Source organism: Artemia sp. Qi Xiang Cuo, chromosome 6 (assembly GCF_049724085.1).
Source record: "Artemia sp. Qi Xiang Cuo chromosome 6, ASM4972408v1, whole genome shotgun sequence".
In the NCBI taxonomy this organism is placed as follows: Eukaryota; Metazoa; Arthropoda; class Branchiopoda; order Anostraca; family Artemiidae; genus Artemia; species Artemia sp. Qi Xiang Cuo.
Window position 1 is genome coordinate 75,887,550 of NC_142799.1, and position 22,901 is coordinate 75,910,450.

Here is a 22,901-nt window from a genome sequence, read left to right on the forward strand (position 1 = left end):
GAGAGATAAAGTATTTGGATAGTTTGAAGTCGGAAAACAATTCTTACTTAAAAATGTGCAGAATAATTGTACATAACACATTTTGCATGCAGACCAGCTATACTTTACCCCCCCCCCCCCACCCCTAATGTGCAAATATATAACCCGAATCTTTTTCTAAAGTAACGAAGTAACCGATTTGTTCTCCAGTTTTACACATCATAAACTTGAGTGAGTGGCGTATAATACATAAGTACCGGAATTTTTCATGTAGAGAGAGCCGGATCTCCCGGTTTTATTCATAAACGATTAGAAATTGAATTTAAAAAGACGAGTTTTTTCAACTAGAGTAAGGAGCAACATCAAAACTTAAAACAAACAGAAATTATTCCGAATATGAAAGGAGTTGCCCTTCCACATGACCTTGCTCTTTACACTAAAATTTTTACTTTTTGTCCTAATTCTGCAAGAACGATTCCTGAAACACAACGACCCTTTAATTAGAACAATAAGCTTTGTTCTAAAATTCAAAAAAAAAAAAACTTTAGTGTAAAGAGCGAGGTTTTGAGGAGGAGGCAAACCCTTTCTTACACGTAATAATTTCTGTTCGTTATAAGGTTTGAGGTTGCTCCTTACTTTTAGTTGAAAAACTTGTTTTTTTTTATTTAATTACTACAGATAGTATTAGTTAATGAAGATTATTTGACTTTTTTTCTGCTCATTTTTGATTAAATGAGGCTCTTTACTTTTCTTTAAAAAACTTATGTTTCCTTTTAACAAATACTATCTGTAAGTAATTAAATAAAAAAAAACAAGTTTTTCAACTGAAAGTAAGGATCAACCTCAAACCTTAAACCGAATTGAAATTATTACATGTATGAAAGGTGTGCCTCATCCTCAAGACCTTGCTCTTTACGTTAAAGTTTTTAATAGAATTTCAAAACAAAGCTTGTTGTTCTAATTAAATAGCTATTGTGTTTCAGGAATCGTTCTTAAATAACTAGGACAAAAAGTCAAAGCTTTAGGCGTTTATCCCCCTGAAAATATCCCTACCCGGATATGTTAGTTTGATATACATGTTCTGATATCTATTCCTTATAGTCTTAATACTTATTTATTTGTTAAAGTCAAAAAAGTGAAAACATTAAAATGTATTTTGTTTTCAGTAAAATGCAAATTATGTTCTGGTCTTGAGGAGGTGTTGGGGTTGGCAGCCCTACTCATGTTAATTCTTTCTCGGTTTGAGTTTGAATTGGCTATTTATTGTAATTTCTGTTCGTTTTGGGTTTAATTCATTTGGTGATTTGTGTTAGTTTTACGCTGGATAATTATTTGAATTTATTTCTACTTATTTTTGGTTTACCGAGGCTGTTTACTATTCTTTGACAAATTTGTTTTGTGAAAAACAAAATTATATTAATTTCTGTTCATTTTTTATTGACATAGCCTTTTTCATATAAAAATATACTTTTATATCCTTTTGTTTTTTTCTACTAGACTCCATAGTTTTTACTTTGAAGATAATTTGACTTTATTTATGCTCATTTTGGTTTAATGAGGCTCTTTACTTTTCTTTAAAAAACTTATTTTCCTCATCAACAAATACTATCTGTAAGTAATTAAATAAAAAAACAAGTTTTTCAATTGAAAGTAAGGAGCAACCTCAAACCTTAAAATGAACTGAAATTATTACATGTATGAAAGGGGTTGCCTCCTGCTCGGGACGTCGCTCTTTACTTTAAAGTTTTTTTATAGAGTTTCAAAACAAAGCTTATTGTTCTAATTAAACAGCTATTGTTTTTCAGGAATCGTTCTTAAAGAATTAGGGCAAAAAGTCAAAGCTTTAGCGTAAATAGCAAGGTATCGTGGAAGGGGCAAATCCTTTAATATACGTAATAATTTCGGTTCGTTTTGAGTTTTGACGTTGCTCCTTACTTTCATTTGGAAAAAACATGTTTTTTTTTATTAATTTCTGATTGTTTTAAAATAATACCGGGAAATCCAGCTCTCTTTCCTTTAAAAATTCCGGTACTTGTGTGTTATATGCCACTCACTCAAGTTTACGATGTGTAAAACTCGAGAACAATCCGGTTTCTTCGCTACTTTAGAGACAAATTTGGGCTGTATATTTGCACATTGGGGGGGGGGGGGGTAAAGCATAGCGGGTCTGCATACAAAATATGTTAGGTGTAATTACTCTGTAAATTATGAAGTAAGAATTTTTTTCTGACTTCAAACTGTCCAAAAACTTTACCCCCCTTCCTTTGTGCAAATATATAGCCCAAATTATATATTTCCCATCTATTCTGTTACTTGTCTTTGTCTTGTCTCGTTCTAAGCTGAAAGAAACTAACGAAGAAACTGGTTTTTTTCTCGAGTTTTACACAGTGTAAACTTGAGTGAGTGGCGTGTAATACACAAACACCAAAATTCCTTCCCCCTACGGAAATAAAAAACAAAACTAAAATAAAATTCTCAAATTTGGAAAGCCTTATTTTCCACGGGGGGGGGGGCGCAAACACCGGCCTCCCTTATTGTTATTGTACAGAGAATAACTCTAAAATTATTATCATTGTAATTATTACATCATTGATGAACAACAAAAAACTTCTTTTTTTCTTTGTTTTGTTGAAAAAATTACTTAAAAAGTTTATATTAATTCAGGCGATATGATCTTTTTACTGTTTTGGTCCATTCTTTTTTTGGCTGCTTAATAATAAAGCCAAGTGGAAGGCGGCGACAAAAAAAATAGTTGGCACTAGAAAAAAACTAGTTGCTGACAGTAGTGTTTTTGCTGTGTGCCCTATTGAGTGTTTCGCAAAGTTTTGTTGGTATAAACAATTGTGCAAAAGGGGAACCAATCTGCCAATCGGAAGACCGCGACAACTTAAAAAAAAAAAATTCAACTTTTTAATACTTTGTAAATAGCTTCTACAGTTCTATTGGCAAATTAGCAATTGGCAAAACTTCTAAGATTAATTGCTCAAATACTAATTGTATGAAAAGGTATAAAAAACGCGTCATGTATAAAATTTGTGTACTTAAAAAAAACCGAAGTGTAAAATTTATGTTAATGCTTTCTCTCATTCTCCCAAAACCACACTATTCATTTCTAAAAACTTCGATGGGTTCAAATGTGATACGACAAAAAATTTCGTGTGCAATGTATGGAGGAGATATCCAGTTTTGTCTCTGGCGCTCGTCACTGGCAAGCGCCATCAAATGCATCACTGGCGTTTTGTCACTCCTGCTCTATTTGCAAGATTCCAAAGGTTTTAAGGAGAAGGGAGAATTTTTGTATGTATATGTTACCGTGATTGTCTGAAATCTGGTTAATGTCGACAGTCACCGGTGAATGTCCGAATTTCCTTTTTCTCTGCTTAGATTCAATTAGCTTTGCGAGTCAGCATTTTCAGTCTTACGCAAGGTATGATGGTAAAAGTTAGTTAGGTTTAATTTTGTTAGTTTAGGTTAAATTTGGTTATAAATATCGAAAAATGGTTAAAAAAAACCTAACTTAACCTAACTTAGCCCAGCCTAATCTGTACAAACCTAAGCTAACCGAACCTGACCTCATCATCAAACCTTGCGTTAAACTGAAAAAGTTGACTGGAAACGCTGACTAAACCCAAGAAAAAAAAGGTATTTCGGACATTCGCGGTAACATATATACATAATATTTCTAGAAATCCAATGAATCATACTTATCAGAAAACCAATCACTTTAAAACAATATAAATCTCACTGTTTATAAAGACGTGCAGCCCACTTTTTTTGGACTGAGCCTGAAATTTTCAAAAATAGTCTTGGTACTTAAGTCTAATAACAGTCTAAAGTCTTAGTACTTTTTGATTTTTCAATGTTATGATGATAAAAAATAATTTGTTGATAATAGTATATGTATTAAAGTATAAAAATGTTTAATAGTAAAAAAATCCTTGATAACAAATAAATTATTCAAAATAATATATGCATTAAAATATAAATAATATATTAAAATGTTCAAGAAAAAAAACGAACATTTTCTTCTTCTTCTCAAAGACGAGGAAGTTCCTCTCCTGTCTTTTTTCACATACTCTCCTGGGAAGTTAAGCCAAGACTGAGAAAGTAAGTTACTTCTACAGTCAATCTTCTACAAAAAATTGCTTTTTTGGTACCTAACAAATCGTTGTATATTATCTTATCTTTATGATTTTTCTCTTTCAGGCCCCTAAAGAAACAGATGATGTCAGTACCAAAGGGAATAATATCCAAATTGTCGGAAAAAATATGTCAGAAAGTGAGGATAATAGTGACGTCATTACACCACGAACCCACTCTTCTAAAACACCGCTTAAATCCAGCAAGAAGAAAGATGAGGTAATCTTGATGTTTAGATAGTTTAAGTTCCGAAATTCAAAACAAATTTTATTTCTATATCTAAAAACATTAAGTTTTATTAAAATTGGAAGTCTAAAGTCTCAAGGTTCTAAAGGCTCTCTGGAGAAGGATTTTTCTTTTTTCAATTGTATTTTCAAAATTCTAATGAATATATTTATGAGGAAATCAATCAGTTTAAAACAATTGAAATGACACCGTTTCTAAAGAGATGCTACCGTAAGTAATACTTTTTGATTTTTCAACGTTGCAGCGATTAAAGATAACTTGTTTCAAATATTTTTTGGTTGCAGTAAAGTGGGTAATAGTACGTTGGGTAATTTTTTTCAAGGGGGATAACCTTTCCTATTGAATTATCCAATGGTGAAGTATGATGATTAGTTTCGGGGCGAGATTCTGACTCCCCTTTCATATCTCTCTCTCTCTCTCTCTCTCTCTCTCTCTCTCTCCCTCTCTCTCTCTCTCTCTCTCTCTCTCTCTCTCTCTCTCTCTCTCTCTCTCTCTCTCTCTCTCTCTCTCTCTCTCTCTCTCTCTCTCTCTCTCTCTCTCTCTCTCTCTCTCTCTCTCTCTCTCTCTCTCTCTCTCTCTCTCTCTCTCTCTCTCTCTCTCTCTCTCTCTCTCTCTCTCTCTCTCTCTCTCTAAAGTGCAAACGGCTCTCTAATCTTCAGAAAGTTTAGGGGTGCGGGGTGCCCTACTTTTATTGGTTGTAATTTCTCTTCGTTTCAAGTTTGACTTGATTATTCATTTCAAGTTCTGTTCGTTTTGGAGTTCACCTATTCATCAAATAGTGGTATCTGTTATCTTTATCTCTAGATTGATTCTTTTCTGTTATTTAATATGAAATAATAAGGTCTATCTGAATAGGCAGAACCTAAGCAAATTAAACAGAAATTTTTCCATTTTGCTACTGTGCCATCATAGTAAAATGAGCTCTTGTCGTTTGCTCAATGGAAATTAAAAATAAAATCATAATATATTCTACGTTTTTATTCATGTTTACGTAGTCAACAATACGGGTTTGGCTAAATACGGCTAGGCGACGTTAGTTCTCAAAACAGGGATAGGGCCTGCCACCCCCTCCCCAATTGACGGTGCCCGTGGGTAATTGTCTCTATTTATTTTCAGGTCTCTTCTTAAACAAGAATCAAAATGCCACCAATATTTTTCCTTTTTCTCAGAAACGAGGAAGTTTCCTCTCCTGTTGTTTTTCATATATTCTCCAAGGAAGCTTTGCTAAGAATGATAGATTAAGCTACTCAGTCAGTCAATCTTCCATTAAAACACTGAATTTTTGGTACCTAAGATATCGCTATATATTATCTTTATAAGCATATTCTTTCAGGCACCAAAAGGAACAAATGATGTCAGTAGCAAAGGGAATCATCTCCAAACTGTTGGAAAAAACTTATCAGAACTTGAGAATAACAGTGATGTCAATACACCACGAACCCAGTCTTCTACAACACCAGTTAAATCCAGCAAAAAGAAGGACGAGGTAATTTTGTTGGTTAGATGGTTGAAGTTCAAAAATTCAAAATAACTTTTACTTTAATATCTCAAAACAATGAGTTCATTTAAAATTTGAAGATTGTTTGGCTCCAGACTGTATTTTTCTGAAAACGGGCTGGTTACTTTGTTTTAGCTACTTTTTATTGATTATAATATATGTAAGGGGTGGGCTACTATGCAGAACGTAGATTAGGAAATAAACGTACGTTTTACGGTCCTTGTGGTCAAAGTTGTTCTTCTATCTTTCAACTTTTTATCATTCTATAATCAACGAAGATTAAAGTTAGTCTTAAAAAGTTGACGTTGGGTAATTTTTTTCAAGGGGGATAACCTTTCCTCTTGAATTCTCCAATGGTGAAGTATGATTCTTTGAAGTAGTTTCGGGGCGAGATTCTGACTCCCCTTTCATATCTCTCTCTCTCTCTCTCTCTCTCTCTCTCTCTCTCTCTCTCTCTCTCTCTCTCTCTCTCTCTCTCTCTCTCTCTCTCTCTCTCTCTCTCTCTCTCTCTCTCTCTCTCTCTCTCTCTCTCTCTCTCTCTCTCTCTCTCTCTCTCTCTCTCTCTCTCTCTCTCTCTCTCTCTCTCTCTCTCTCTCTCTCTCTCTCTCTCTCTCTCTCTCTCTCTCTCTGTTGGATGATTTTTTTTTCAGAGAGGGGGGGGGGGTTAGTTTTGGAAATTTAGTGGTTGATTAGGGTCAGAAGATTGTTACATGCACTTTTTTGCTTCTATTTAATGTTACCACCTGCAGTACATTTATATTTTACCTATACCTTTTTTTAAAGTATCACTTAAAGTTAGGCCGAATAAAACAATAAGCATCACTTTTACAGAAAGGGAGAGAGTTTAGGGAAATGCAGTTTTGGGTCCATGTCTCCCCACTTAAAAAAAAAATCATATTGGTTCAATGGAAAAAATTTATTTTACAATATAATGCGGAAATTGGTTGACGCTGGGTGAATTCTAATTGCTGACATTATGCTAGTAACCCTGCGAAAGTGCATTCTCCCTGTGCCTAATTTTGAGTCTAGAATGTAGTTGCACTTATACATACCATCGTGCAAATGCTACGGACGGGGACGACAGAAATTGAAAAAATACAAACAATTGTGACCCAACTTCTAGACGGCAAGACGGCAACAAATATGATGCAAATACAAAGCCCTCATGACAATTATCCGAAGTTACCGAATGTCTAAAATATTACATCTAAAATTATCGAATATTTGAAATCCTGAACTGCGGAATTGACGCTTCATCTTACGCTCTATAACTTAAACCATCGATGGATGTGGGGGTTCGACGTAGTGTAGCTCTATCACACTATTCTCCTCTTCAAAACTTGAATATAGTCGAAGGTGATACGATGGGAAACCCCCTGGTTCACTGGAAAAGGAGGAGAGTCCAGTTGTTTCCTGCCGCTCACAACATGTAAAAATTGTTAGGTTTTTGTTTGTTTTTAGTAATATTGAAGAAAAAATTCTGAAAACCAATCAATTTAAATAATTAAAATCTCATTTCTAAAGATATTAAATAAAAAAGAAACAATTTTTTTTACTGAAAGTAATGAACGACGTTAAAACTTAAAACGAACAGAAATTATTCCATATATGAAAGGGGCTGTCCCCTCCTTAACACCTCGCTCTTTACACTAAAGTTTTTTATTTTTAAAAAAAATAGAGTTGTGAGAAAGTCAAACTTGAGTGTAAAGTGCAACGCGTTGAAGAAGGGACAGCCCCTTTCATATACGGAATAGTTTCTGTTCTTTTTAAGTTTTAACGTCGTTCCTTACTTTCTGTTAAAAAACTTTTTTTTTATTTAATTTTTGAACGTTTTTGAATTAATGCAGGTTTTGATTGACGGCTCACCGTACATGAATAATTAAAGAAAAATTTGCCTATTAATGTTTCTTTCATTTGGTTAAATGGCCTTCTGGAAAGTTGTTTAATTTTATTTACAAACGTTTTTATTAGTAATAAATATACGTAAATTACGAATTAACTTATGTAACCAACTTCTATATTCATGTATTTTTAATACGTATATTAAGTGGTTAGCCCTCTATTGAATAATATTGAATGTGATTAATTTTGGTCTCAAAACCTGAATAGTTAAACCTGTAAACTGCTAAACCTTAAAAATCTGATCGGCTCAAATCTCGTATCACAAAAACTATGATTTTCTCCCCAAATTCAGTTTTAAACCAAATTAACTAAAGAAACGTAGTTACTGAAAACACATTGAATAAAATTATATGGGCACCCCAGAGATTGATACCTAGGGCCGTTGTCCCCTTTTTTTTTTTTTTTTTTTTTTTTTTTCTTTTTGTTTGTTTATTTATTTTTTTTTTTTTTTTGAGGATGAATTGAGTTCAAATAGGGAAATATTCTTTTAATAGACAGTGATTATTAACAAAAATATACTCGATATTTCAGTAAAATGTGCAGTGACCGTCATCAGCAGAAATAAAGGGATTTATCCCTATTTGAACTTTTATTTATCGTCATGGAAAGGCAGTGTGGTCTTCGAAATCACCTTTTTTAGGGGGGGGGGGTTAGTTTTGGAAATTTAGTGGTTGATCAGGGCCAGAGGGCTGTTACATGCACTTCTTTGCTTCCATTTAGTGTTACCACCTGCAGTATATTTACATTTTATCTGTACTTTTTTTTTAAGTTTTACTTGAAATTAGGCCGATTAAAACAATAAGTATTACTTTTACAAAAAACGAGAGAGTTTGGAGAAGTGTGGTTTTGGGTCCAATTGTCACCACTTCAAAAAATCATTGAAGTTTGATTGCAAAAATTTAGTATGGCGATTTTGTTTTTACAATATTGCGCAAAATGTTTGAGATTGGAAAAATTGTGTTTGCTAACGTAAGGCTAGTTATCCCGCCAAAGTGCATTCACCTTATGCCTGTTTTTAAGTCTAGAATATAGGTTCGCTTATACAAACAATCGCGCAAATGCTATAAGTCTGTACAGCTGACTTCAAATTCCTGGCTTCACCCGCTCCCGTTATGTAACGATTGTTAGGAAGTAATTTTTTTGTTTTTCTTTTAAAAATACTATCAAACAAAAATTCTGAAAACCAATCAGTTAAAATAATTGAAATTTCATTCTCTACAGAAACAAGGCTGCTGCTATTTCCTTAATGGTCCGCAACAGTCTTATAAGGGTTTCTTTCTATTGTTGTTAGTTCTAGTAATTTTTCTACTAATTATTTTTCAAGTCACCCAAAGAAATCAAAGATGCAAGTTGTCAAGGAAAGAATGTCCAGGCTGTTGGGAAAAACGTGTCTGAAATTGGAGGTGACGCTGACGTCAAAACTCCTCAAACGCAGTCTACTAAAACACCAATCAGATCCAGCAAAAAGAAGGAGGAGGTAATATTATTGTTTAAATTAAATTGTTTCAATTTAATTATGTTTAACCTGCCTTTTTAAAAATTTGTTATAATTAACTTTTTTGGAAATTTGTTATAAAAAACAACACAGTCGGATACTCTTGAAGATAAAGAGAGATATTGAATTTCAATCAGGGCATCCACTATCCCCGAATTTTCGGGGATTTCCCCGAAAATCTATGTGTCTCTTCGAAAAAAAATTATTTTTCCCCGAATCCCCGAAATTTTCCCGAAAATCACTCAACCACGGTCTGACCCCTAGTGACTATTCCTAGCAAACATAACTTTACATACCATAATTTTTCACTACTCTCTTGTTCGTCAATCTTCGTCTCCTGTGTTACTTTGCATAAGGACCAGACCGATACAATTTAATTATAGACGGTATTCCAAATGCTATAAGATTCTTACATTTACATCATTCGTGGTCAAGTATCTTGACAAAATTAGCCAAGAATTATACTTGAAGTTGTTTAACGGAACGCTCAGTTAGATTCTGGATTTTGAAATTGAACTTCTAAAGAAACAGAATTGTTTTGAAAACCAAATCATAAGTTTAAATTTGGTTTTCTTTTGCTCTTTTTGGTTTTGGACATACTGTATTAATGTTTAATACTTAATAATTGAACGCATAATATATTGAAGAAATTTATCTTCTTGCAAGGAATTCTTACCATTTAAATTTTTGTTTCATTTGGTGTGTAAAATTTAAGTTTTTTTCTTTTTATCTGAGAATTGTATTTGTCATATCACCCTTTATCCTCAAACGTATTTACCCAAAACTCCCTCACAATTATTATTCTGGTCCCTTCACCTGTGTAATATTTTCAGTAGGTGTAATATTTTAAACTGCAGTTTTAGGAACTTTTTACGGTCTTCCAAACCTGTTAGTTAGGCAAAGGAAATTTTACAGAAAATATATTCTGCTCAAATTCGGGATAGCCAAGTAAATTTGTTTAAATATCCAAGGCCTACCTTTACAACTTCTAATGCTATAACAATTAATAACCCCGTATGAAGTTTAACTCTGAGATAATTTTTTTTTTTTTTTAGGAAAATGTGGTATAATTTATTTCTTCCTAAGAGAAATCCCTAAATACGATCTTCTTACCATAAAAAATGCACAACTCCTTCCCCCTCTTAATGATGAAAATGTAGCCACAGACTAAGTAAAAAGTCGAGGAATAGAGGATTCAAAGAGAAGTAACCCCAAAGATATTATCCACAAGAAAATTTACAATACAGCTTAAAGTAAAAATTAGGGTATTAGGTTCATGTTTTTTTTTTGTCAAGTTTTAAATATTTTCGGACATATTTATCACGAACAGTTCGTTAATAGTGCCAAATAAGGTTATTGCAAAGTAAAGGAATTATTAAACTTTTTATGATTTGTAGCCTACAGCTATCATGTCCAGGCATTCTATGGGCTGATATAAAAATGAGACTGCAATAAGTGATTTGGAATATGGATGGTCACAGGGTTGGTGGGAGGGTTGGGGGTTAATCGGTGACTATATAGCAATTATGAGGTAACCAAAAGAAAGAAAAGCACAGTAGAAACAAACAATTAAAAAAAATGTATGTTCCGAAGGGGTATTTTCCGTACGGGGATGGGTATTTTTCGCGGGGGATATTTTCAGCAGGGGAGCATTTTCTGCCGGGTTTATTTTTGTGAGGGGGGGTGTGGGTATTTTCCGTTTTTCCGTGGGAGGATTTTTTTTGGGGGGGGGGGCACCCAAGTCCTTAGAAGCAGTATGAAAAACCAACAATGTCTCAATTGTCGTCAAAATTCCTTTTTTAATTTAAGTTCAAATTTAATTCTTTAGTTTAGTTCTTGTTTGTTTTAAGTTTTAATATTACCCCGTACTTATAGGTTGAATTTGCCTATTTAATTCTTTTGATCTCTCTGATTCTTTTGATGTATCTATTGGTATCAAAATCCCGTTTTCTAGAGTTTCGGTTACCATTGAGCCGGGTCGCTCCTTACTTACAGTTCGTTGCCACGAACTGTTTGATATGGCTGCTACTTTTTCTAAAATTTTCCGAAATATTATGATTATTGACGCCTAATCTATAATTAGTTTTATAAAGTTTTTTTCTATTATTGTTGCTTTTAGTAAATTTTTTCACTAATTATTTTTAAAGTCATCCAAAGAAATAAAAGATGTAAGTAGCATCTTGAGAGCTGTTGATCTCCGAGCTGTTGAGAAAAATGTGTCTGAAATTGAAGGTGACGCTGACATCAAAACGCCAAAAACGCATTCTTCTAAAACACCAATTGGATCCAGCAAAAAGAAGGACGAGGTAATATTATTGTTAAAATTGTTCAAATTCAATGTTCTGTTTATTAAAGTGATTTCAATTTATTGAACTACAGTTTATTAAACAGTTTTACTGGAACTTCAGTTTATATTCATTTAGTTTATCGAAACTTGGATTCCATTAATAAGTAAGTTTATTTGGGTCCAGGCTGGATTTTTCTTAAACATGTTAGACTGTTCTGTTTTAAACTTTTTTATTTATATAAAACACTTCAGGGTGAGGTTAGTGTGCTAAATATTAGCTACTTTTTAATAAAAGGCAAATATATATTTTACGGTAAAAGCAGTTTTTTTGTCATTTATTATCAACTGTTTATGTTCATATCATCAATAGAAAATAAAGTTAGTCTTTTAAAGGTTAAATATTTGTAAATTCTTATAAAGTTGGGTGACGCTTTCTCATTCTGGGTTATTTTGTTTTTCGCCTGTTAAATATTGAATGTGATTAATTTTGGTCTCAAAACCTGAATAGTTAAACCTGTAAACTGCTAAACCTTAAAAAGCTGATCGGCTCAAATCTCGTATCACAGAAACTATGATTTTCTCCCCAAATTCAGTTTTAAACCAAATTAACTAAAGAAACGTAGTTACTGAAAACACATTGAATAAAATTATATGGGCACCCCAGAGATTGATACCTAGGGCCGTTGTCCTTTTTTTTTTTTTTTTTTTTTTTTTTTTTTTTTTTTTTTTTTTTTTGAGGATGAATTAAGTTCAAATAGGGAAAGATTCTTTTAATAGACAGTGATTATTAACAAAAATATACTCGATATTTCAGTAAAATGTGCAGTGACCGTCATCAGCAGAAATAAAGGGATTTATCCCTATTTGAACTTTTATTTATCGTCATGGAAAGGCAGTGTGGTCTTCGAAATCACCTTTTTTTAGGGGGGGGGGTTATTTTTGGAAATTTAGTGGTTGATCAGGGCCAGAGGGCTGTTACATGCACTTCTTTGCTTCCATTTAGTGTTACCACCTGCAGTATATTTACATTTTATCTGTACTTTTTTTTAAAGTTTTACTTGAAATTAGGCCGATTAAAACAATAAGTATTACTTTTACAAAAAGCGAGAGAGTTTGGAGAAGTGTGGTTTTGGGTCCAATTCTCACCACTTCAAAAAATCATCGAGGTTTGATTGCAAAAATTTAGTATGGCGATTTTGTTTTTACAATATTGCGCAAAATGTTTGAGATTGGAAAAATTGTGTTTGCTAACATAAGGCTAGTTATCCCGCCAAAGTGCATTCACCTTATGCCTGTTTTTAAGTCTAGAATATAGGTTCGCTTATACAAACAATCGCGCAAATGCTATAAGTCTGTACAGCTGACTTCAAATTCCTGGCTTCACCCGCTCCCGTTATGTAACGATTGTTAGGAAGTAATTTTTTTGTTTTTCTTTTAAAAATACTATCAAACAAAAATTCTGAAAACCAATCAGCTAAAATAATTGAAATTTCATTCTCTACAGAAACAAGGCTGCTGCTATTTCCTAAATGGTCCGCAACAGTCTTATAAGGGTTTCTTTCTATTGTTGTTATTTCTAGTAATTTTCCTACTAATTATTTTTCAAGTCACCCAAAGAAATCAAAGATGCAAGTTGTCAAGGAAAGAATGTCCAGGCTGTTGGGAAAAACGTGTCTGAAATTGGAGGTGACGCTGACGTCAAAACTCCTCAAACGCAGTCTACTAAAACACCAATCAGATCCAGCAAAAAGAAGGAGGAGGTAATATTATTGTTTAAATTAAATTGTTTCAATTTAATTATGTTTAACCTGCCTTTTTGGAAATTTGTTATAATTAACTTTTTTGGAAATTTGTTATAAAAAACAACACAGTCGGATACTATTGAAGATATAAGAGAGATATTGAATTTCAATCAGGGCTTCCACTATCCCCGAATTTTCGGGGATTTCCCCGAAAATCTATGTGTCTCCCCGAAAAAAAATTATTTTCCCCTGAATCCCCGAAATTTTCCCGAAAATCACTCAACCACGGTCTGACCCCTAGTGACTATTCTTAGCAAACATTACTTTACATACCATAATTTTTCACTACTCTCTTGTTCGTCAATCTTCGTCTCCTGTGTTACTTTGCTTCAGAACCAGACCGATACAATTTAATTATAGACGGTCCTTTATATGTGCACAAAAGTATCACTTTCTTTTATTTAGATTTAATATATGCAGTATTCCAAATGCTATAAGATTCTTACATTTACATCATTCGTGGTCAAGTATCTTGACAAAATTAGCCAAGAATTATACTTGAAGTTATTTAACGGAACGCCCAGTTAGATTCTGGATTTTGAAATTGAACTTCTAAAGAAAGAGAATTGTTTTGAAAACCGAATCATAAGTTTAAATTTGGTTTTCTTTTGCTATTTTCGGTTTTGGACATACTGTATTAATGTTTAATACTTGATAATTGAACGCATAATATATTGAAGAAATTGATCTTTTTGCCAGGAATTTTTACCATTTAAATTTTTGTTTCATTCGGTGTGTAAAATTTAAATTTTTTTCTTTTTATCTGAGAATCGTAATTGTCGTACCACCCTTTATCCTCAAACGTATTTACCCAACACTCCCTCACAATTATTATTCAGGTCCCTTCACCCGTGTAATATTTTCAGTGGGCGTAATATTTTAAACTGCAGTTTTAGGAACTTTTTACGGTCTTGCAAACCTGTTAGTTAGGCAAAGGAAATTTTACGGAAAATATATTCTGCTCAAATTCGGGATAGCCAAGTAAATTTGTTTAAATATCCAAGGCCTACCTTTACAACTTCTAATGCTATAACAATTAATAACCCCGTATGAAGGCTAACTCTGAGATAATTTTTTTTTTTTTAAGAAAATGTGGTATAATTTATTTCTTCCTAAGAACTATCCCTAAATACGATCTTCTTACCATAAAAAATGCACAACTCCCTCCCTCTCTTAATGAGGCAAAATTTAGCCACAGACTAAGTAAAAAGTCAAGGAATAGAGGATTCAAACAGAAGTAACCCCAAAAATATTATCCATAAGAAAATTTACAATACAGCTTAAAGTAAAAATTTGGGTATTAGGTTCATGTTGTTTTTTTTATCAAGTTTTAAATATTTTCGGACATATTTATCACGAACAGTTCATTAATAATGCCAAATAATGTTATTGCGAAGTAAAGGAATTAGTAAATTTTATATGATTTGTAGTCTACAGCTATCATGTCCAGGCATTAGATGGGCTGATATAAAAATGAGGCTGCAAAAAGTGATTTGGAATATGGATGGTCACAGGGTTGGTTGGAGGGTTGGGGGTTAATCGGTGACTATATAGCAATTATGAGGTAACCAAAAGAAAGAAAAGCACAGTAGAAACAAACAATGAAAAAAAAATGTATGTTCCGTAGGGGTATTTTCCGCACGGGGGTGGGTATTTTTCGCGGAGGATATTTTCAGCAGGGGAGCATTTTCTGCCAGGTTTATTTTTGTGAGGAGGGGGGGGGGGTATTTTCCGTTTTTCCGTGGGAGGATTTTTTTTGGGGGGGGGGGCACCCAAGTCCTTAGAAGCAGTATGAAAAACCAACAATGTCTCAATTGTCGTCAAAATTCCCTTTTTAATTTAAGTTCAAATTTACGTCTTTAGTTTAGTTCTTGTTTGTTTTAAGTTTTAATATTACCCCGTACTTATAGGTTGAATTTGCCTATTTAATTTACTTATATAGAAACCCCAAACAATATTTTTTTTTGTTTTTAAATATTATTAATGAATTTTTTAGATTAATGACTTACTAAAAAATTGCAACTGGTATTTACAGTTCACTTGTGTTCACTATTTTTCCTTTTTTTTTTTTTTTTACAATTTTGAAGTTTTTGCCTCAATATCAGCAATAAGTGTTTTCAGCTATTGGTTCCAATCCCGGGCTCTGGTTCTAAAACCTATTTTGTAAAAGGCTTGATTTACTGCGCAGATACAAGCCCTACTTGAGCCTGAAAACGAAGCTAAAACCAATTTTGGCTCCCAAATTTTCGCAACGAAATTCCATTTTGTTCCCGAAAAATCCCCGAATCTTGAAGACTTGTCCCCAAAAACTCCCCGAATTTTTAAAACTTGTCCCCGAATTTTAATTTTCGAGAGTGGAAGCCCTGATTTCAATATATATCATATTAATTCATCATTGGAAAGAGGAGGAGTGTTTGATCCTGGATGAGTCCGAAAAAGCTAAGGTTATTGTAGTGAAATTTCGAATAATATTGATCTCAAAAGCGTCTTGTAAACAGGACGAGGTAATAATATTGTTTTTAATTTTAGTCTTTTATAAGTAAGTTTATTTGGGTCCAGCCTGAAATTTTTGAAAACTGTTAGATTGTTTTGTTTTAAATTTATTTTTCTATTGATATAAAATACTTCAGGGTGAGGTTAGTGTGCAAAATATTGGCTATTTTTAAAATAAAGTACAAATATATCTTTTATTATCAACTCTTTACATTCATGTCATCAACAGAAAATGAAGTTCATCTTTAGAGGTTTGTATTTTTGTAAAATCTTATAAAGTGGGATACCACTTCCTTATTCTGGGTCATTTTATCTTTTGCCTGTTAATTATTACAAATTTTAAATATGAAAATCTAATTAATTCAACCTGAAAAATATTAAGCCTTTACAAGATGATTGGCTTAAATCCCTTTTACGGGTTATGTGGTTGAATCAGATCTGTGATTAAGTAACCGCGTTCGTAGACGTTCTTTCAGTTTGGATTTAGGAGATCATAAATTACTTTCATGGGGCTCAAATCAGGTATACGTCCCGAAAAGGCAGAAGATAGAAATTAGCCTTCACTTTCAGGCAAATTTTGTTCGTGTCTGACAATGGTTCTGCAAGAGGCCGTTATTACAAAAATGTATGCCTCCATTTCCCCATTTTTGAACAGAATTAGGGTCGAGTCTCGACCCTGAAGTGTCAAATGTAGGTTATTAGCTCTTATTTCGCTCTGCAAGAGATCCTGATTAAAAATATTTGTGCCCCCACTTTCCCATTTTTCCACAGGGTTAGGTTTGGGTCTCAACCCAGTACCGTCAAAAGTATGTCATTAATTTTTATTTCCCTCAAGCTTGATTGAAATCTGACCTCTTCAGATAGATGTTGTGATGATAAGAATTTAGGACTCCTAAATTCTCAACGGTTTTGTTGAGATCCGGCAACCCAGGTTTAGTACAGCCTAAGTTTTAGATTTAGCTTGAACCTTTAAATACCCCAACGTGGAAATTACCTTTCATCTTCTGTACGCTTCTATTGAAATGAGACAACACGTCCCAGTAGACCTCCTGATTACAAGAATTTAGGCCCCTCTTTCATTCACCTAGATCGGGCTAGACTGAAAAAAATAATTTGGAGAACAACTTACTTATCCCAAACAGCTTATTCAGACTAACCTCTTCTGAAATTTGTAATGTTTCTGCGTTAAACCTTTGCATCAAGACCGTATCCAGAGGTGATGGAGCTACTGGGTTTGAGTGCCCCCTCCCCTCCCTCCACCGACATTGTTGTCTGGCTCTTAAAAATAGTAACAAAAATTCATATACAAAATTTGTGATGCGTTTTGTAAAGGCTTTTTACCCCCCCCCCCCCTGAACAAAAATACCCCCTCCCACGAAAAAAGATCCTGGATACGGCCTTGCTTTGCGTATAAAAAGCTTTTCTCTTCATGTCCCTTCGACCATCGTACCATCGACCATCGACCAAGAGTTAACTTGGCCATATGTTGTTTATTGGGAGATACTAATATACTTTAAATAAATATACTACCTCACGAATAGAAAAGATTTGCAGCTAAACGTTGCCCAGTCTTGCCTGAGAAAATATTCATTGACACTCAATTACTCTACAAAGCAGAAGCTCTTACTAATGTTAACCAAGGCTTATGAACTGAATGTTTAAGTATTTAGTGTTTGTGGAACATCTACTAAATTGCCTCATACGTATCTTTACGAGGCTGTTCAGATAAATATTGAACGGATCTTTATTATGCAGCCTACGAAAATAATGCCAATCTTTAGAAGTTTATTTTTAACCGATGTGTATCAGGGTGGGAATTAAAGTAACATCTTTTTTTGGGTACATTCTTGTGCTTGTGTGAAATTGTTAATCAATAAAGCTGTTTGACTAGAAAATCTCAAAATTTAAAACGAAAGAATAGAAAGTGGACTTTGTCAGATTAGTTTTGGCTTGTTACTTGTTTACTCTTTTTGCTTGTTTTGCTTTTAAACGTTTTAACTTTTAGAAATACATAGTGATTCCATCAATTCCAAAAACCAGAGTATTAAGTCAATTACTGCTGCTAACATTAACAACTCACTGTAGCACCGTACACCATCCGGGGCCCACACAGCTGTTCCTCCTCCACCCCAATCTGTTTAAAGCTTCCCTCTTTACCCCCATCTACAAAAATCTAATTCCTTTTCAATCGTCTCTTTTGACATCTCCCCACCATCATCGGGGACAAACTCGTTTGGCTCCTAAAGGACAGCCAAAAAGCCATTTTACCAAAACGCCAAATGACATCTTTAGCCATTTACCATCCGTAATACGTGACCCATCCATCCTAACCTTTCTTTTATTTAGTGAAGACTAGAAGAAAAAAAGGGAACGAGTATATTTATTTATTTATCTATTTTATTTATTTATAGAATACAATGGAAAAACTGTGGTGTAAAAAAACCCATAAACAACTCAATTCAAAAAATGGCCAAAGAGGGTAAAAAACACCAATTATTTTCTGAGTTTTAAAACATAGATCTGCAGATATTTGTTTCAGTCGCGAAGCCGAATCAACAATGTCAAATCTAGAAACAATTCTATGGTTCCGGTACCACCGAGGCAAACGCGTCAGATATTTACAATACTTAAAATATCCTGAGCGTATTTTCTTCGTATTCTTCTTGCAAAGGAAGAAAGCGAAACCAGAAAGATAAAAAACAGCAGGGGCACAATAATTAGAATAAAGATGGCAAAGTTCTTTTCGGTTATACCGACCACGATTCGGTGAAATTTATCCGTAACCAACCCGCATACTTTTCAGCGCGCTGGACGTAATATAAGAGCAAGTAGACGAAAGTGACTTGGAAAAAGATAGAAACTAACCATTTAATACTTGCTGAGCATGGTATAGTTGAAGAACTTAAGCAAAGAGGCGATGCTCGTGGAGGGCTCCCAAAACACAAAAACTTACATTTGGCAGCATTAACTGAAAGGCCTACTGCAGACAGTGGGGCTGAAAGCAGGTTAAAGTTGGCAATTAGACTTTGTTTTGTCCGGCTGAGAAGCAGAATATCATCAGCATAAGCAACACGACTAATGCCTAAACTATCATTGTAAAAAAAAACTGACGGTTGAAGACGTCGGAGACACGAAGCTAAAACACTTAAATATACTCAGAGATAGCAAGGCACCTTGCCTAACGCCTTTTTTAACAGGAATATGCTCCCCTATTGTATCATTCCATATAGGAGACATTCCTATAAAGATTTTTAACCTATATAGATTGTATTATCCTATATAGATTGTATTATCCTATATAGATTAATATAGGATTGTATATCCTATATAGGCTATACGAAAAATGTGGTTCAATACCGCTCTCTAGGGCTAGAATGAAAGAAAGGTTGAGGTGGCTAGGGCACGTTGTGCGGATGAAGGATGACAGATTGCCGAAAATTGTTTTTTTTTTTTCGGACAACCGTCTAGGGCTAAACGGAAAGCAGGTCGTCCTCGTCTGCGGTGGGAGGACGTCATAAAGAAAGATTCAAAGGAAATGGGAATTTCGTGGGAGGGTGTAAAAAGGGAGGCTTTGAAAAGATTGGGATGGAGGAGGAGCGTGCGTGGCTGTGTTGGCCTCAGGCAGCTTGGTGCTGCGGTAAGTTATTAGTAGTAGTAGTAGTATATAGATTAATCTATAAATCATATTCGCCTAATACTGTCCTGTAGTGGCGCTGTAGGTTTGATCTCTGCTTGGTAAAACGGGACCCCGAGTTCCAGACTTGGGTTGGGGGGGGAATAAAAGGACACGCTGCAGGGCTCAGAATTTGACTCTGGTGATGAAATTATGCTAAAGCGTTTCCATATTAATCCAAACAAGAAGAAAAATTATTAACCTATTGTATTAACCCATATTATATTGAAAACATATTATATTAAGCTAAATTATATTGAATCATATACACATATAGATGGATTAGCCTATAAAGATTATTTTTGTTTAACAATAACTAGTGACTATGGTAAATCTTTAAAAAAGCCTATCTATAATATCGTTCATTAGTATCTAATCACACTTACGTAGCAAGTCAAATATATGGAACAGGATAAAGATTTATATATATGCTGAGTACTATAGTCTCTAATATCCATCATACTAACAACAAGTTTCACCTCCAACATTATAAACGAGCTAAACAACCTTTTCAGATAACACCGCTTGACAAATAGTTTAGCGCCCGCTTTGTTCTACAGAACAAAAGAGAAAATGCCATTCTGTGGGTGTTTTCTATATGAGTGCGTGAGAATTTCCGAGTGACAGAATCACTGAATGGTAAGGAGCGACCCGGCTCAATAGTAACCGAAACTCTAAAAAACGAAGTCTTGATAACAATTGGTACATCAAAAGAATCGGATTTTTATACTGATTTCAAATGTATAAAGTTTTATCAAGTTTAGTCTTACCCATCAAAAGTTACAAGCCTTAGAAAATTTGCCTTATTTTCGAAAAAAAACATCCCCTAAAAGTCATAGAATGAAAATCACACCATCAGATTCAGCGTATTATAGAACCCTACTGTAGAAGTTTCAAGCTTTTATCTGCAAAAATGTAGAATTTTGGAGGAATTTTACATGGGCAACATTAAAAATTAAAACGAACAGAAATTCTTACGTATATGAGGGGGTTTGCCCCGTCGGTAAACTAACTTGTTTTCGATTAGTATAGTTGTATATTAAAAGGGCCCTTTTCAACTATTGTCTAGCTTTTATTACCCTTATCCTTATTATCTTTTTTATCCTTATTGTCTAAATTCATTTTACTTTATTCGGTCTAGTTGCATTGTATACGGTAAAAATATATGCATATTAAAAGGGTCCTTTTCAACTCTTGTCTATGTCTCAAATACGTTTATACTGATGGCAGAAAAGTGGCCGTTTCCTATACCAGTGTCGCAGCAATACCCATTATATTCATAATCCAAAGGGGGTGTTCCAGCGGTCCAGAATTGGTCGTACCTGAAAAATGATGATTTATCTTATTCTTTTAAAAATGAATATTCTCAGGGCCCAAAAAGTTCTTTGACACTAACATCTTAAAAAAGAAAAAGAGTGGACTTTCTGATTAACTTGTGCTTCTTTTCTGCCTCTATTTTTCTTCTTTATTTCTATTTATTTTTCTGTTTTTACCCAATTTTTAGGAGTTTGTATTGATTCCATCAACTCCACGAAGTAGAGTACTAACTGAACGCCAAAAAGAAAAACTCAAGGAGCAAAAGAGGGATATTCCAGCAATGTACAATGACTATTCTCAAGATAGTATGCTCATTGCCACCAACAGGTCAGTATCATGGATTGTATTGTCCAAAGCATAAGTGGGCAAGTTTTATCACAGGTAGTTCAATAAAGTCTTGGGGAGCAAGGATTTTTTTTTTCGTTATTTGTTAATGAAGATATTTTTTTTTCAAAATCTAAGAGAGATAAACATTTTTTCTATTTCTTTAAAATAAAAATACAGGAAAGGTATCCCCCCCCCGTCTAATTGGCCCCTCTGAATCTATCTCGTAAAAAAAATTGTACAGTGTCAACGGCTCATCTACCGGATTTATATCCATCGGTAGTTTTTGTATAGGTCCAATTGCTTAAAAAAAAAAAAAAATTGGCAAATTACTCACTGAAATTTTGATTTTATTGACTTTTTTTAGTATACTTACATTTAATTTATCAATTTTTCATGTTCATCTAAATCGCACCCCCTCCCTATTAGAAATATCGAGATTTCTGAAAATATGTTCAAGTGAAGGTGCCCAGTGAAGTATCTGCACAGCTATTCATTGCTCAAGAGGGAATTTACTTCATCTCAGTTTTTAGTTTCCTCTAGGTGTTGGCAAGGAGTTGCCAACTGTCAGGCTGCTTAAAAACTGACGACTCGGGAGATTGACCGCCATGAGTTTGTCACACTTGCGATGAAAATATATTAAAGACGGGTATTCCTTTTTTGCTGTCCTTTTAAAAGATTTGATCCAATTCTAGTATATTTTCATTTCCGTCGTAAATGGAAATGTGATGTAGTCAAAGAAATTGCTTATGAGGCTGTCATTAGATACTGAGGACCTCAGGTCTTTTATTCTGAGCTTCTAGCCCTGGAATGTCAGAAAGCAGCCCTCTGAGTAGCCCCTGAGGTATCGAAATGTCCATCATAGAAACGAACTAAAGAGGTTGCAATTTCTGTAGAGGACAAAGTATAGTAAGCGTGCACTGCATATATAAATATTTGTATATGTTCCAAACCTGTTGGTTCAAAAGCATATTTTAGACACCCCCCCCCCCCCGCCGCCAAAAAAAGCGTGTAAAACTCACTTGAGCCATAACATCAATCAGTGAGATGGCACCACAGCATCGATTCGTTGGCTATTTTCAGTAAAAAAAAACTTAAATAACGCTCGTTTAATGTTACGTGGCAATTGGATCTCACTAGAGTTAAGCCTTGTCTTTATTGACATCATTCATCCTGCCAGCAGTAGGGCCGGCTTCGCGCTGGACGGCTAACCATGGTCTTTGAAATTTTCGAAGGTTGTCTAATCATATCGGCTGTCCGACATGATCCGCCTCCAAAAATGCTGCTGGTAGGGTGAATTGTGTCAATCAAGACGAGGTTTTACCGTAAATGTTTGACTGATCGATAGTAGATTACAGTCATTTTCAGATTTGTCTTTGGGGTGTGCAGGGTTTTGCCATCTCTAGCACAATACTTCGTGGCTAGTTCCATATTTCTCGTCCGGGAAGATAAACAGGTAGGGCGTGCGGAAGCACTGGCTGACTGGCCACCAAATGGTTGAATTGAAGTTATCAAGTATTTTGCAATAGGTTGCATAGGTTGCATCAAGACGCTGGGTAATTGTAGACAGAGAAAAGCCAAGACAGATAGTCCAAGTAATTGAGAGGCGAATGTTTAAATGGCTGGGGCACGGGTAACTGGCAGGAGTATGCGTGACTCTTATTGGACACATACTTGTCATGTTAGTTTTTGGAAAGGCATGCCTGCCTAGAGTCCTAGGTATGCTGATCAAGAATTCAAAAATT

At 34.3% G+C, this 22,901-nt stretch overlaps 1 protein-coding gene across 1 annotated transcript in view; it reads left to right on the forward strand.

Annotated features, from left to right (window-relative positions):
* The window catches only part of LOC148951598 (uncharacterized), a 154,014-nt gene that overhangs the window by 93,927 nt on the left and 37,186 nt on the right, over nt 1-22,901 (forward strand). The window contains exons 9-14 of the mRNA XM_089091157.1: nt 4,186-4,338; nt 5,699-5,851; nt 9,090-9,242; nt 11,408-11,566; nt 13,155-13,307; nt 21,020-21,159. Of these exons, the coding sequence (XP_088947283.1) occupies nt 4,186-4,338; nt 5,699-5,851; nt 9,090-9,242; nt 11,408-11,566; nt 13,155-13,307; nt 21,020-21,159 (911 nt within the window). The remainder of the gene's footprint in view (nt 1-4,185; nt 4,339-5,698; nt 5,852-9,089; nt 9,243-11,407; nt 11,567-13,154; nt 13,308-21,019; nt 21,160-22,901) is intronic.